This window comes from Microcebus murinus, chromosome 10 (assembly GCF_040939455.1).
Source record: "Microcebus murinus isolate Inina chromosome 10, M.murinus_Inina_mat1.0, whole genome shotgun sequence".
Lineage (NCBI taxonomy): Eukaryota > Metazoa > Chordata > Mammalia > Primates > Cheirogaleidae > Microcebus > Microcebus murinus.
This window is the reverse complement of record NC_134113.1, coordinates 72,972,889-72,989,140: the sequence shown is the minus strand read 5'-3', so window position 1 is coordinate 72,989,140 and position 16,252 is coordinate 72,972,889. Positions and strand designations below refer to the sequence as shown.

At 37.9% G+C, this 16,252-nt stretch overlaps 1 protein-coding gene across 4 annotated transcripts in view; it reads left to right on the top strand.

The window, feature by feature from the left end:
* The window catches only part of FGD4 (FYVE, RhoGEF and PH domain containing 4), a 224,276-nt gene that overhangs the window by 162,225 nt on the left and 45,799 nt on the right, over positions 1-16,252 (top strand). For all 4 annotated transcript variants that reach the window (XM_076007489.1, XM_076007492.1, XM_076007493.1 and 1 more), the window contains exons 3-4: positions 5,411-5,594; positions 10,408-10,897. In XM_076007489.1, the coding sequence (XP_075863604.1) occupies positions 5,411-5,594; positions 10,408-10,897 (674 nt within the window). The remainder of the gene's footprint in view (positions 1-5,410; positions 5,595-10,407; positions 10,898-16,252) is intronic.

Below are 16,252 nucleotides of genomic sequence, written 5' to 3'. Positions count from 1 at the left end.
CAGTGAAAAATGTTGTAGTAGACACTTTAAATTCAGAGTGTCTTTTACCTGAAAATCTTATTGCTATAAAAAGTTTATCATTGAAATAGGGAAAGATTGTAGTTGTATGCTACACTGTTGGTAGAGTGTGAAACCTAAATCTGGAAATGGTTTTTCCTTGTTTTAAATGTCATGTTATTGATTTCTAGATGTAGTATATTATCTGAAGAAAAAAATCTAAATAAATAATTGAAATATTAAAAGAAGATGCTGAGGAATTGGAGCTTTAGAGTTTTCCATTATCATAATCTCTAATACTAATAGAGACTAATAATAAACTGTGTCCTTAGAATATTGCCTACAACTTGTAATCTTTTTTCCATTGTAGAGTTAATTTGAAAAAAAACAAACAGCCTTTTAAAACATTGACTATTTGTCTGTTTTATAAAATCATGATTTCTTTAGCCCTAGATGTTTTGTTGTTTGTTTGTTTTTGGTTTTATTTGTTTTTATTTTTGAGACCTTTTCACTTTGTTGCCTGGTCTAGAGTGCTGTAGCATCTGCCTGGCTCACAGCAACCTCAAATTCCTGGGCTCAAGCGATCCTCCTGCCTCAGCCTCCAAAGTAGCTGGGAATACAGGCGCGCACTACCACGCCTGGCTAATTTTTCTATTTTTATTAGAGATGGGAGTCGCACTCTTGCTCAGGCTGGTCTCAAACTCCTGAGCTCAAGTGATCCTCCCACCTCTGCCTACCGGAGTGCTAGGATTCCAGGCATGAGCCACCATGCCCAGCCGTTTAGCACTAGATTTTAAGCTTCTTTTTAGTTTTATAATTGATTCTTAACAACCTGGATTATATTACTATGTAAAGGATTTACTGGTCCTTTCTAATTCATGATCTTATACATGTATAGGAGAGGAAAATTTCTCTTCTCCTCTATCCTTTTAGGGTCTCTAGCTGGATAGGAGAATTAAACTGACATAAAATAGATGGCAGGAGAAAAACAAGTGTTAATTTTTTTTTTTAACATGTACATGGGAGCCTGTATAAGAAAAGTAAACACTCAAACAGGTAGAGCTGAATGCTTATATGCGGAATTGGACAAAGAGTAGTAAATTTTCAAAATGTGAGAAGATGAGCTTATCCTCGTTTCCCTCATGATGGGGGAAAAGTCACTAGGAAGATAAGGGTTAGCTTAATAAGGTTTATTTGTACACATTTTTCTCAGCATCAACTCCCAATCAATGGTAATAACACTGTTATTTCCTTCTTGTATAGTGATTACATCTTCTATATGGAACTTTTTTTTGCTTTCAGGAACAAGGAGATGATCAGAGCACTCTTTGCACCTGCTGTTTTTCAAGTCCCTTTTGATCAAAATAATCCTTATGCCAAAGTGGCATGTTTGAGGGGACATATTCTGCCACCTATCGTATGCTATCAGTTACACATTGTATCAGAGAGTTTTTAACTATTAGGGCAATTTTAAAGCAATAATAGCAGATAGTCTCCCATTTTGTACACAGGGCAAACATTGCTGATTGATCTTGCTGCTTTCTCGATCTAAGGCTGAACTCTCTCAAATTCTTAATACGGTAACAATCTGAGTTTATACTTGTCACCTTTAATAAAAGTTAAGGAGATTGATATCACAAGTTGCTGGTGAAAAATTCATTTTATAAATACATATGTACATACATACATAATATGAGTCTTTGATTTTTGTTGTTTCTTTGTTGTATAGAGTTGTGAATTGAAACATGAGAGCTGGGAATATGTGAGAGATGACAGGGCCTTAACTCAGAGTAGTAACTGGGTGGGGGGAGAAGGAGCCTTTGACAGATACTGCATGGGAACTGGGCTCTGTAAATGATTTTGTAAACGGGAGTATTGATAGAGGGAGAGAGGACTCCCCCATTGGGTTGCACGTCCATGAGAGCAAGGGACAGGTTTGCAGTGCCTAGAACACTGTCTGGTCCATATCCAGTGTTAAATATGCATTTAGTGAATGAGTGATTCTGAGATGAATGATGTTACCATTAACGGAAATGGAGAACATAGGCGGAGGAGCAGCCTGTGTGCTGGGAGAAGTGGTAGTAAACTGTGTTTTAGACGTAATGAGCTGGAGTTGCTGATAGGACGCCCAGGAAGAGAGATGTCAAGGGAGCATTTGGAAATGCTGACTCTCATCCTATAAAAGAAACTAGGAGGTCGATTTGGACATGAAGTTCATCCTTAGATGCATTGCTGAAAGAGACTGAAGTTGACAAGGGAAAGATGTTAAAGAAAGATAGGACTCCATAGTGCAAATCCCTGGAGACCATCTAGGTGAGAAGGAGAAAGATGAAGCGTTAGATGTACAAAGGATGACCACGGTTTCTTGGTTTCCAGAAACTAAGAAGGGTGGCCATGAAGAGAAATTTAGTTTCAATAGTTAGCTATCAATTTCTTAGTTCTCAGGCTGCTGCTGCTATTTCCTTTGGGTACAAAGTATTAAATTGAAACAGGACACTTGGGTTTTCAGTAGGAACTGGATTTTTAGCGTTATAAATACGTAGTATACCAAATATATTTCCCTTTGGATTTTTTTTTGAAAAAAATTTTTTTTAATTTTAGCATATTATGGGGTACAAGTGTTAAGATTACTCCCCCCTCGAGTAAGAGCTTCAAGCGTGTCCATCCCCCAAATGTTGCACTTCTTACTTGTTGTGGTTGTATATACCCATCCCCTCCTCCCTCCTGATACCCTCCCTTTGGATTCTATATTATATGTTCCTAGGTTGCTGCTTAACTTTGAGAGTTGAAAAAATTATGTTCATGCATCAGTGACATCTTTTGGACAAAATACATGTTATTTTTATTATAAATGATAAAAGAACAGAATTTTCCTCTAAGATACCTCTAATGCTTTAGCCATTCATTTATAATCTTGAGATTTTTGTCATATCTGTGTACCATATGTGGTCTTTTATTTAAAATGTTTATGTTTACTGATTTACTGTATACTTGAATTTACTGTACAACTATATTTGTAATTTGCATTGTGTTTGGCAAATTTGTGGAATACATATAGGAAATAATGTATTATCGTGGAGATCTCATACTTGTGGGGAGACAGTTTAATGATGTTGATATAGGTGGGCATTGGGGATGCAAGTATTTTAGAAACACAGAGAAGGCACCTAATTCAGCAAGGGAGATTTGAAAGGCAGTGGAGTCATCTCTGAGAAACTGGCTGGTCAGTATCATTTGAGTGTTTCCAGCATCTGACACATAATAAATAAGGAATGTTCAGTGAATAAACTCTAGGTTTGGAGGAGTTATTTCATAACAATTTTAGTACATAGAGTTATAGAGCATATATTCACTTGTTTCAGTATTCCAGGTAAGAATGTTGAAATTATTCCAAATGTTAAATTTTTTTTATTGGTGGGAGATTTTCCTGTTTTATTACTTCAGTACTTATTTATTCTACACAGGATTTTTTTTACTTAAAATTAACAAATATTATTATATAAGCCCTTCCCTTCCCAATTGATACTACACTAATCATCCCCCTAAACAAAATTTGAAAATATCATTTTCATGATAAAAGCTTGCCAGTTTTTCCCTGGGCTTTCCTTCTTGTTTGTATTAAAAGAGATTTCAGTGAATTAATTGCCCCACGTGTAGTTCATTGTGATTTTTTTTTCCCTTCCCTGTAATAAATTGGTAACTGGCACCAAAATGATGAAATCTAGGCCAGTGAGCATCAGGCAGCTGTCAGCTCGCTGAGTTTATAAAAGAGATGAGATAACTGAAAACCAGGGTAACCAGCAGGGGGGAAAATGGGGCATGTAATTAGGAGACATGATTCCTCACCCTTCTTCCATAAGGTAAGAGAAGGATTTAAAGAAGAAGAAGAAAAAAAAGATGATTCTATTTGATCTGCCAAAACCAGCTGTGGGAAAAAAAAACCATACGTGTTATAATCTTTTACCTTGCATGTTAATCTTAGAGAAGAGTATTGGTTTTCAAAAGTAAAGTAATTCCTTTACTGATTACGCACTTATGTTTTCTCATCTATAGTCTGTTGGGGAAATTCAGAAAATTTTAGTATTTCATGATATGATCGATTCCCATTCTAGTAATTGAGTGAAGGACTCGTTAAGTAACAAATGATGATGGGTATGTTGCTGCAAGCCAAGGGTCTTAGTCTGTTTAGTGTTTCTGTAAAGGAATACCTACCTGAGTCTGCATGATTCATAAAGGAAAGAGGGTTATTTGGCTCATGGTTCTACAGGCTGGTGTAGAACCAGCTCATGGTTCTACAGGCTGGTGTACAGGAAGCAGGGTGCCAGCATCTCTTTGGCTTCTGGCTAGGGTCTCAGGCTGCTGCCCCCCGTGGTGGAAGGCACTGCAAAGCTGGCGTGTGCAGAGATCACATGGCAAGAAAGGAAGCAAAAGAGGGTGAGGCCAGGTGCCATACTCTTAACAACCAGCCCTCACGGAAACTAGAGAACAAACTCACTACTGAGAGAATGGCACCAAGCCATTCATGAGTGATCTGCCCCATGACCCACATACCTCCCGATAAGGCCCACCTCCAACACTGGGGGCCCAATTTCAACATGAAGTTTGGAGGGAACGAATATCCAAAGCCAAAGCACTAACTATATAATGTAGCGGACAAGAATAATAGAACGTCTCTGTCCCTCCACTGCCTTCTGCTGGATTAATGATGGAGAGCAGTGCTGATGATAGAAGGAGCTAGAGTCTGGGTATCAGCCATAAAATCAGATTAGCCTTGTTGCCCCCAGGCCATCACTTAACCTCTGTAAACCTCCATAGACGTTAGAGGCAAATAATAGTACCTACCACAGAGAACTGTAAAGTATAAGATTTTACCTAAGATCAAATGAGATAAACTGCTTTTGTTAAATGAGAAGATGCTCTATTAATGTAACATTATATTACTGTTGTTTGTTGTTTTGTTGGCTTTTATGTTAACTTAGTATCTGTGGATTCTAGTGTATCTGTTACCGATCTAATATTGAAAATCTGTTTTGTTGCAAACAGTGTATCTCTAGGATTTAGTTTCAAATGTAGCACCTTCTTTTCCATGTCGAGATGAATAACTGCTGTGTTATCTGTAATAGAGTTTGGAATACTGTAGACTTATGTAAATTCTTAGATGCTTAATAGTGCCATATTAAAGAACTAAAACCAAAAGAATCACTTAAATTTGGAGATGGGATTTCCATAGGACACAAAGCAAATGTCCAAAATGAACAAAGGTTCTTTGGTTATGGTTCAGTTTAAAGTTTTACATACTCCCTTTACAATAGTTTGGAATGATGCTGGAGATTTTTGTACCCAGAACACTAGACTTTTTATTGTTAGAGAACAAAATATCAGTGAAATACTGAATTCTATTCTTTTTCTACAGTGCCTCCAAAGCCATTACACCTGCAGAATTCACCTTCGTCCAATATACACCAAACCCCCAGGCATAAAGCTTTACCTAGTGAAAAACCAAGGATGGAGGAAGTTAAACCTGCCTCTGCTTCTTGTGTCTCAAAAGAAAAGCCCAGTAAGGTATCAGACCTCATCAGTCGCTTTGAAGGAGGCAGGTAAGAGTTAATTTGCATTGGGAGAAGACAGGGGGAAGAAGAAAACTGGGTTTTGAAAAGATGATAGAGTCGTCGTAGATTTTGTAAATCAAAAACATAAAATTAATAGTATCTCATTCCTGTTAGGTTTGGTAGGCCTTTAGAAAAAGTGAATTTTTAAAATAAATGATTTAACTTTACCCTAGTATGAATTGTCATTTACTGTGTGTTACCTTTTTGCAGCACTGTAGGCCACCAGCTTTTTCACCAAATTGTGTGCTTTTGTATATATGTGCACACTCTCATTTCCTCTGTATGTATGTGTTGTTCTGTCGGTCACTGGATTAAGTGGGTTGTAAAGACCAGGAGGTTGTCTCTCTCTCTCTCTCTGCTTCTTACTTTGTATGTTGTGAATGTGACTCCTGTGGACTCTTCTCATCCCTGGAACCCTCTCTTCTTTCTGACTCATCTTACTTAATGTGGGTCTTCTATACCCATTCAGTCCCTCTTTCCCCTCTCCACCTAACCCATCTTATGGTCGGTTTTGGAAAGAGCTATTATTGCTAATAGCAAAATCCATGCTAAATTTCAGTTTTGTATTTATTAGATGTAAATTATTCTTTAGTCCTGATGTTCAAAAAAAAGTTGGTGAAATAGTGTATCTTTCTGACTTAAAAACATAAAAAACCTGCATCAGTTCCTTTTGTATTTTTAAGACACTCAATTGTTTTTTCTTAGAGTCTTTTGATGAAAAAAGAATTTTCATCACAGACTTAAATAGAATTTAAAAAAATTTTATCACAAGGGTTTTGTTTTTATCTGTCACAAAAAGTCTATCTGTAATTAAACAGAATAGGTTGGTCCGAGTGCAGTGGTGTTTACAACTAATTGATCACAACCAGTTACAGATTCCTTTATTCTTTCTCCACTCCCACTGCTCCACTTGACCAGCCTTAAAAAAAAAAAAAAAGAAAGAAAACTTCACTTTCATCCTTGAAGCGAAATTTTTTCATTCACTGCAGTGTAATTTTGGGAATGGTTTCCCATTAGGTGATTTTATTATTTATTTGCAGGATTCTTTGTTATTTATGTAATGAAATCATGGCTCAGAAATACTTTGAGAATCTTTTGGAAATTGTGACCAAGCACAAAACTGCAGTGTCCCTCATTTGAAAAATGGGACTATATCTATTTACAAGTTTTGGAACAAAGTAACTTAGAACCTGTCTTCATTTTTCATTTCTGATCATTTGTTGGAACTTTGGTCATAAATATTTAAATGTTAACATCTGCTGCTCTGAACTAGGATTAATAATATCTCTGCTGTCTTAAATTACAGTGATCTTTACTGGAATGATTTCATTCCATTTAGAACTTTTTTTTTTTTTTTTTGCTTCTCAGAGTAAGTTGATTTAATTAACAACAGAGAGTAAACCCCCTCCATTTGCAGAGTCTAGGGGCCATGCCCAGCAGTGACTGCAGAACACAAGGAGGGCTGGGTCTCTGATCCCCATCTTAGTGCATGCCAGAGCTTGTGACCCTAGGTTTCAAGGGTGGCTTTGTGAAGCCCTGAATGGGTCAGTCTTCCAAAGGCAGAGTCCTGTAATCCTCACCATTTTGGTATCCTCCCTACATGTGAAATGTTTACGGTTTTTTTGCTATCAGTTTTTTTTACTCTTTGAAACTTTACAAATTGAAAGTGATTTTTTGATGGAAAGCTTGAAGGTTTGACGTAAGAAGAGATATGCTGTAATTTATTTATATTTTAAGCAAGTTTGTTCTGAGTGCAGATAAGGTGTCATGTGTTTTGGCAAGTCTGGCGAAGGGCTGTTAATTGTGCTACTGCCAATATGAAAAATAATTGTGTTCTCAGTGAGTTATTACCACCACAAACTGGCCCGTAGTGTCTGAGTAGGTTAATATTGCATTGGATCTAAAGGATGTGAGTGGGAAATTTGTATTTACTGTTAAGTGACATCCATGTGCCTCTGAAGGTGGTTTTTGGTTTTAACCCTGGTTATTAGAGCCTGAACTAGCTAGCACTTTATAAAATAGAGGGTGATTGCCAAGCTCTGAGTTACCATGGGAAATTGACAGGAAGAACCAAGATCTGTTAGAGTCGAGCCTGGTCAGGGTGGTCATGGAGAGCCGTATTACACTGCTGTTAGACCTTACCTGAGCATCGCAGTTTTGCTCTGGGCAGTGATTCAAGTAACTCTATTTTATTAACATGAGAAATCTGCAACAAGATTTTTTTAAAAACTGGTTTCCTTTCTTCTTTTTCTCTCTTTCCCTCCTCCCCTTCTGCCCTCCTTTTCTTCCTTCCTTTCTCTCTTTCAGAATAAAGTACTCCTTTTAACCTAGGAAAGACTTAAAAGATTTCAGCAGCTAAATAACATTTTCCTACGAACCTAAACATTGCTTCTTGCAAGGTCAAGAGTCTTCCCCCATGGTTTGGCATCCACAGAGCAGCAGGAATCTTCTAAGCACCGGTTCAGCTACTGCTTTTACTAGCTCCTTCTGCGCCTTATCCCTCCCCCCAGCCCCCCCCCCGCCCCCACATACCCTTGGTGTCACTTATGGAAAATTCCCAGCTCTGATCCAAAACAGTCCTGTGCATGCTTAAGTGGTTCAGATAGTCTGTTGAGGATCTTTCTATTCGGGGACCAGACACTGATACGGGCATGAAAAAGAAGACAGTTTGATTCAAATCTCCAAGGACTGCTTGGGAAGTATCAATGGTGGATTGTGTCATATTTATTTATATTGACCCACCTCCAACTTTTATATATATTTCATTTTACCATACTAAATTTTTCCTTCCTTTTCTGTGGCCTGGACTTAAACTCCTATCTTTTTCCCTCACTTATCACTTTCTTGCTGTCTGTCGTTATTCCTTGTTTCCATTCTGCAGTCCAGATCAGCAGTGACTGGGAAACAGGGAGTGAAGAGAGAAGGTGACGCATGTCTCAGCATTGTCCTTGTGACCTTGCAGCTGTCTCCTCCTCTGCCTCCCTCAACCCTGTCACCTCTCCGCCTGCATCGGGAAGTACAGCCAGCCCCCGACTTGTTCCCACATTGTGCCTGACGCCCATTCACCCCGTCTTCATCCTATCCTTGTGTGAAGACCATGAGATTTAGAGCTGGACTTAATGGCTTGAACTCTGGCTTTTTTCACTTATTAGCCATGTGACATTGGCCACATTATAAAATTTTCTAAGCCTAAATTCCTCTGTTTATGGGGTCCCTATTTTTGGAGTTATGATGAGGATGAAACAAAATAATCAATGCAAAGGGGTTGTGATACTTAGTAAGCACTTAATAAATGTTACTCGCTTTTACTGTCTCTATCACATCATCCTTATCACAGTTATTCATAGCTTCATCGAATACGTATTGAGCACTTCCCGGTGTCAAGCACTGTGCTAACAGGTAGGAATAATGCACTTCCTTATAAAAAAAAGAAAAGAAAAATTTTAAAGCAAAAAAAATAATAATAAAAATAAAATTAAAAATAATAATGCAGAGAATAAGACAGTCCGTTCCTTATAGCATTTTAGTCTATAATTTTTTTCTTCTTCTCACCTAAGGCACAGGACTCTCTGAAAGACTGTAGCCCAGAGTTTACGTATTCTGTCTCCACTCCTATCCTAGATGAAAATGCTATAAAAATATTTCTGTAGGAACGTTGTTACATATTGAGAGTAAGGTCCCATTGTCCTATTAGTTCTATCAGGACCACACACAATGTCAAGTAATAACAAGGTCTTCAAAGGATAATAAAATAAGATATGGACTTAGTGATGGAGTGTGCTGTTATAAACTATTCTAGGAAAGCCTCTTTGAAGAGGCGATATCTGAGCAGGAACCTGAATGATGAGGAGGAGTCGGCCACACCAGTGTTGTGTGTGAGGTGGTTCTAGGCAGAGAACAGCAACTGCAAAGACCTAAGGTGCACACATTTGCTTAATAGGAATGGAGAACGGCAAGGAGTGTGGCAAGAGCACAGCCAGTTTAGGAGAGAATGGAACATAAGGAGGCTGGGGCACTGGCAGCTAGAGTATATGGAATCTCATAGGCTGTCATCAGGACACCAGTTTTTCCTAAGTGTGTGTGCAAGAAGCCCTCAGAGAATTTTGATTTCTATGACTGAGCTATGGAGACTAGACTGGAGGAGATCAAGAGTGGAAACAAAGGGCTGGTCCGAAGGTAGTGAGTTATCTCACTTGATTGTTCATAGTCAGTTACAGATTGAACTCCTTGTTCTACTACTTTCCCCTCTTCTCACTTTCCCCTCTACTGCACTTGACTAGTCTTACCGAAAAAAAAAGTGGAAACAAAGAGCCCAATTAAAAGGCTATTACAGCATGTATGAATAAAGTTTTTGAGACTATATGTTATACTTTCCAAATAAAAGCAACTTTTTAGTTTATAAGTTGTTTGTAAATGAAGGGCAGGCTATACCTGTTTTTAAAATGATAAAAAACAAAATGTTAAAAAACATCAATCAATAAAAATCTTGAGATGATTTTATTAAATATAAATATTTCTTACATCTAAGTCTTTACTCTTATTAAACAGTCCAAGGAAATGTTCCAGACCCTATAAGTAAAGATCAGGCTGGTCATCTTTATCTACATGCTTATTTTAATGTGGAAAGCATCCCAAGAGACTAAGAGCTGCACTGATAATATTCAAATCCAAGTTTCTAAAACCATCAGAGATAGAAAAAAAATCTTTGCCAAATATCCCTTTCGAATGTGATAAACTTGCCTTTATTGTAGAACTTTTCCATGCTGATGTTTTCATGCTTCCTTTGTGTTTCATCTTTTAGTGCATTATCAAATTATAGTGATTTGAAGAAAGATTCTGCTGTGAACTTACATGCTCCTAGAACCCCAGGAAGGCACGGATTGATAACCACACCTCAACAAAAACCCCTCTCCCAGCACCCACCATGGAAGCAGGAAAATGACACGGACCAGACTCCGGGTGCAGAGACTTGCGTGGCCAACGGTATAATGGCGGCGCAAAGCCAGATGGAATGTGAGGAGGATAAAGTAGATGCCCCTCTTCAAACTTCGGAACCCTTGCTTGATGCACACTTAGCGAATGGACAAAGAGATGAAACTGCTACAGTTCCTGAGTCACCCACCACAAATGACTGTGATGGCGATGCTTCTGATGGCAGCTGCAGGACTCCAAGCATAGGCCCAGAGCTCCCCCTAGAAGGAGGGGCAGAAACAGAAGCCAAGGTCCTAGATGGGGAGAATGGAGAAAGCCCTCTGGAACTGGAACAGCTTGACCAGCACCAGGAGATGAAGGTAGAGCACAAGACTAGCTCACGGGGAGGGGAAAACACTGCCTATTCTGCTGTTCTAAAACTCCTTATTTCGTAGCACTCACAAAATGAATGAGTCAGATCACCCACACCAGTTGTTGAACGATTTTTCAAGCTCTGGCGGCTAATGAGCGTTTCCTCTATGCCGTCAGGAGTCATTTCACTTTCTATGTACTTTCTGTTGATATCTCTATTGTAATTTCAAAAGTCAGAATGGTGTGGAGACTTTGATATAAGAAAACCATAAACATATTGCTTTTAGACAGAAAGATAAAGTTCTTTGCTCTTGATGTTCGTGTTGCATCCCTAATATCTGTGGGCTAAGCCGAAAGAAATTATATGATCTCTTTTTTCCCCCAGAAGTTTCTAATCTAGTCAAGTTAATAGTAAGCTGGGAAGATGAACTTGCCACCAGCAGATGTTACTTTTAAGAACATGAACGTAGAAGTATTCACAAATTATTAATCAGAATATATTTATAACTCTTTCTAGGCTTCTATTTTTTTAATGTTTTCTAATTAATACCAAATTTTATAATAAATGGCTTAGTTTGAGTTGGAAGACCATGTAAAGATCATCTCAGTTCAGCAATTCATTTATAGACGAAGAAGCAGTCAGTCCTTGAAAGCATTTGTGATTTTTCAAGGTCACACTGCTGTTTGTGATCAATAATAGCTCAGACTCCTCCTGCTGTGCCTTGAAGGCCGGTGTTGTGGCACTGGTGCAACAAATCACACACTTAAATGGCTAAATGCAAGAAATGTTAATGAGTACAGCAGCCATGGGTAATAAGCTGGTGGGGCTGTCACAAACTGGACATTCATGTCCTTTCTAAAGAGGAAAAGAGTGTGCCTGGTGTTTCTGTACATGTACAAAATATCAGCTAACAGTTGATTTGCTAGTGAAATATATTCATAATTTACCTATACTATTGCAGAAATTTTTATGTAATGCTAGTAACAAGGCCGTTGCAATTTTTTTTTTTTTTTGAGACAGAGTCTCGCTTTGTTGTCCGGGCTAGAGTGAGTGCCGTGGCATCAGCCTAGCTCACAGCAACCTCAGACTCCTGGGCTCAAGCGATCCTCCTGCCTCAGCCTCCCGAGTAGCTGGGACTACAGGCATGCGCCACCATGCCTGGCTCATTTTTTCTATATATATTAGTTGGCCAATTAATTTCTTTCTATTTTAGTAGAGATGGGGTCTTGCTCAGGCTGTTTTCAAACTCCAGACCTCGAGCAATCCACCCACCTCGGCCTCCCAGAGTGCTAGGATTACAGGCGTGAGCCACCGCGCCCGGCCGAGAATATTAATAAATATCTCTTACAAAGTACTTGGAATTTCTCGGATCAAAGGTGCAATATAAACATCATCATAGTAAATTTCTCTAGAATTAGAAAGCCGTTTACATGTCCAAAGACAAGAAAAAAGTTTCCATTGTTTGGTCTCTCTTATTGCTTATAAATAACTACGTAGGAGAGTTGAGAATGGAAAATGTGACAATTCTAGGAAAAATTGTAAATGAAAAATCCAAGTCTTAAATCTATTAAGGATTCTTTATGGTGCTGTGCCTTAATTGGCTTTAACATAGGCAGAAATTCAAAAGGACCAATACTAAAATATTTAGAGTACAAAGTGGCAGATATATTTAGAACTTTAATCAAAGTGAAATCAACCTATGGTACAATTTTCACTGACCCTAAAAAAAATCCCAAATAGAGAGGCAAATGGTTTATTTCCTTCTAGTTAGTGAATTAATTATAAATACTGACTCTCAAGCAGGGAAAGTTTAAGTAAAAAGAAGTGGGTGGGAGAAAGTGAGTCACACTTGTTAACATTATCTGAAACTTGAAAGAAACAGAACATTGCAAAGTGAATCTCTTTACATTTCGATAAAGTGGTAGATTTCAGTGTCTTTTGTGCTTGAACTATGGTCAAGGAAGAGAAGGTTAGAACCAAGGAAACTTTTTTACCGTTGGGATGATGCCACCAGCAACTATTTACAAAACAGTAAGACCTATTCTTATTAAGTGAAATATTTTAATTGATGAAAATGCTTGGATAGTACTTTTTTTTCCCTGTTATATATTATTATGTATACATTTCACAGATGAGTCTTTACTTGGTTTTGGAGAGATTTAATAGGGTTTTCCTCTTAAACCAGTGAAACTTACAATAGTACTGCTGTCCTTTCTCCTGAGTGGGCTTTTAAGCAGTGCTATATGTGGGGGGAAAAAGGAAATTTTTTCTGCAGAGCTGTTGATGCAAACACCACATCTCTCCCATTAAGGATTTAATATCTACAACGTGATGGTGTGTTCTTTGCTGCTCTGATGTTTGTTATATTGCCTTTTCTTGTTCCTAAATGCAAATATAAATGTTAATAGTGTTGAGGTGGTAAATTTTGTTAGGTGTATGTTACCACAACTAAAAATTTTTTTTAAAAAATAAAAACTTTAGTAGTATATAGTGGCCCCAGCAATTGGAACCGTAAAATCTGGTTGCTTACTTTTGGCTTGTCCACGAATTAGCAGTATGAGCTTGAACAAGATAATAAAAGTCTTTGTGTTTTTAGTTAAAGGATATAAGCTGTATATGATCTTAAGGCCCTTTACAGTGATAATACAACATTTTATGCGGTTGCATATAAGCATGTTCCCTTGTTAGCATAATCCTCCAGATTATCAGCTGCCTCTTAAACTAACATGTTGAACTTCTACGATATAATGGAATATTTAGAGTTTCAGTATGCAGACAACTGAAAAAATTACTTCAATCTTTATATAACTGGATAATAGAGATTTACATCAGAATAGTCTTAAATAAGTTTCATTTGGCCAGGTGCAGTGGCTCACACGTGTAATCCCAACATTTCGGGAGGCTGAGACAGAAGGATCGCATGAGGCCAGTAGTCCAAGACCAGCCTGGGCAACATAGCCAGACTCTTGTCTCTACAAAAAAATAATAAAAAAATAAGAAAATTAGTCAGATGTGGTGGCACATGCCTGAGGTTGAGGCAGAAGGATAACCTGAACCCAGGAGTTTGAGGTTGCTGTGAGCTGTGATGGTGCCAGTGCACTCCAGCTTGGGTGACAGAGTGTTACCCTGTCTCAAAAAAAGAAAGAAAACTTGTAAGTTACAGGCTAGGAAAAGGGAAAGGAATATTGTAGTGTGTGCATGCACTCTTGTGCTCTGCAAACCTGCACCCTTAAGGACTTCATGAGGCAGCAGTATTATAATTCCTGTGTGGCATGATGAATTGGGGTTATCATAAATAGCTTAAACTATATTAAATATTCTGTTTATGAGACTCAGGTAAATGGATGGGTCAATTCATTTTAGAATGAATTTCATTTAGAATGATTTTCTTTTCTCAGATTTGCATACTTAAGTGGATAAGCTTTAGTTGTCTAGAAATCCCCTAATGTGGAATGATCCATAAAGCCATATAAATGAAAATTTATCTTTATAGTTTCTTGAGCCTCTTAATATCCAAGGTGTGCTTTAATAGGTTGAATTTGTAGATTTCTCTCAGATTTATTCAAAGTGTTTTCTTCCTCTGTATTTCATACAGTAAGCCAAATATAAATGTATAGATTGTACTTTTAAAGACTGAAGTTTATATAAATAATGAATCTGTTACTGGCAACATGTTCAAAGGTAGTAATGTGTTAAAACTGTAATAATAGTTTTATTAGGAACATAGCAGAGGCAGATAAAAAGGAATTAACTCTTCATTTGACCAAAAAAGCAAGAAATTATATAATAAAGTAGGGTTGGATGAAGCAGGTGCCCACTAAACAAAGACTTATGGAAACATATTTTTTTAAAAAGAAAAAACCTTAAATGTTCATTTCTAAGTTTCTTCTGATTTTTAATTACCATTTTATTATATTTTATATAAACATTGAGGGTTTATAACTGAAAATACTACAATAGAAGTAAAGAGGAAAATCATTTCCTAGGGGAAAGGTGACAGAATCAAATTCAGAAGTAAATTGCAAACAGAAAAACAAATGCTATAATCCAAGTTAATTTACTTTTCCTCACATTTATGCTAAGTTTATTCTTAAAATCATTGATTAATTTTATAGGATGTGAGGTATCAAAGTTTTCTTGGAGTTAAAACATAATGCTTACCTTGGTGATTCATTTCTTAAGCTGGGCAACAAGTTCTTTTTTTGTAAAGCTTTAAATTTATCTCCGTTAATGTCTTTAAATATAAGGAGGCTAGCCGTTGAGGTCTTGTCGGATTCAAAGACAAATAGTAATTCACTCCTTAGCTATTTCTTCTCTTGCCAAATCAGCTTTAATTCCAAGAAAGTGAAGTCATAAGCAAAGAAATTATCCAGCTTGACTAATCAGCGCTTTGTTATAGCTAATATTACAGTGAAAGCTTCAACTGAAGTTGTAGGAGTTTTAGCATGTGTAGGATAATGGAAACGTTGCTGCACTAACCAATGTGGTCAGCTCATAAAAATCTTGATGGCGGCTTGTCTTTATTCACTTAGAACTGAATGGTGAACTCAGAAACTTCCTTATTTTGTGGCACCTCAGTTTAGGAGGCATAAGGAAGAGAAATGAGAGAAAATGAAATGCTTGATTTAAACATTCAGTGTGGCAGACTGCCTCTCCTAGGTACCAGAAGTACAGACATGAACTAGACAAGCCCTGCTTACAAAGCTTCAGTCTACTGAGGAAGAAAGAGACATGAATGAATAAATTACCGTACCATGGTGCGGTGAGTGCTTTGGAAACACAAATGAGAGGTGCTCGCAGAGGGGCAAGCTGCTGAGAAGCAGTTGAAGTAGGCTTGAAGACAGGGTGGGAGAGGGCTGGGTGGCCAAGGGTGAGTGAACGTGTGAGCCGTAAGCAGAGGCATGAGGGTGGATGCCATGTTTGGGGCATATTCCTGGCCTCATATGCAGAGGCCAGAAGGGCTAGGAAATAAGCCACAGGGTAGAGGGCTAGCTTGAAAAAGAGTAAGCTAAGGACAGATTGCAGCTGGTTTGTATGCCTGTTAAGAAGTTATAATTTTTTTCCTGAAAACAATAGAGATGTCTTAAAGATTTTTAAAAAAAAACTCACTTAAATGTTAATAATCCTCAATGAGGCCAGGCGCATTGGCTCACGCCTACAATCCTAGCCAGGGCGAGAGGATCACTTGAAGTCAGGAATTCAAGACCAGCTTGAGCAATATAGTAAGAACCTGTCCTACAGAAACTTTTTAAAAAAAATTAACCGGGCATGGTGGCGCACGCCTGTAGTCCCAGCTACTCAGGAGGCTGAGGCAGGAGGATTGTTTGAGCCCAGGAGTTTGAGGTTGCAGTGAGATATGATG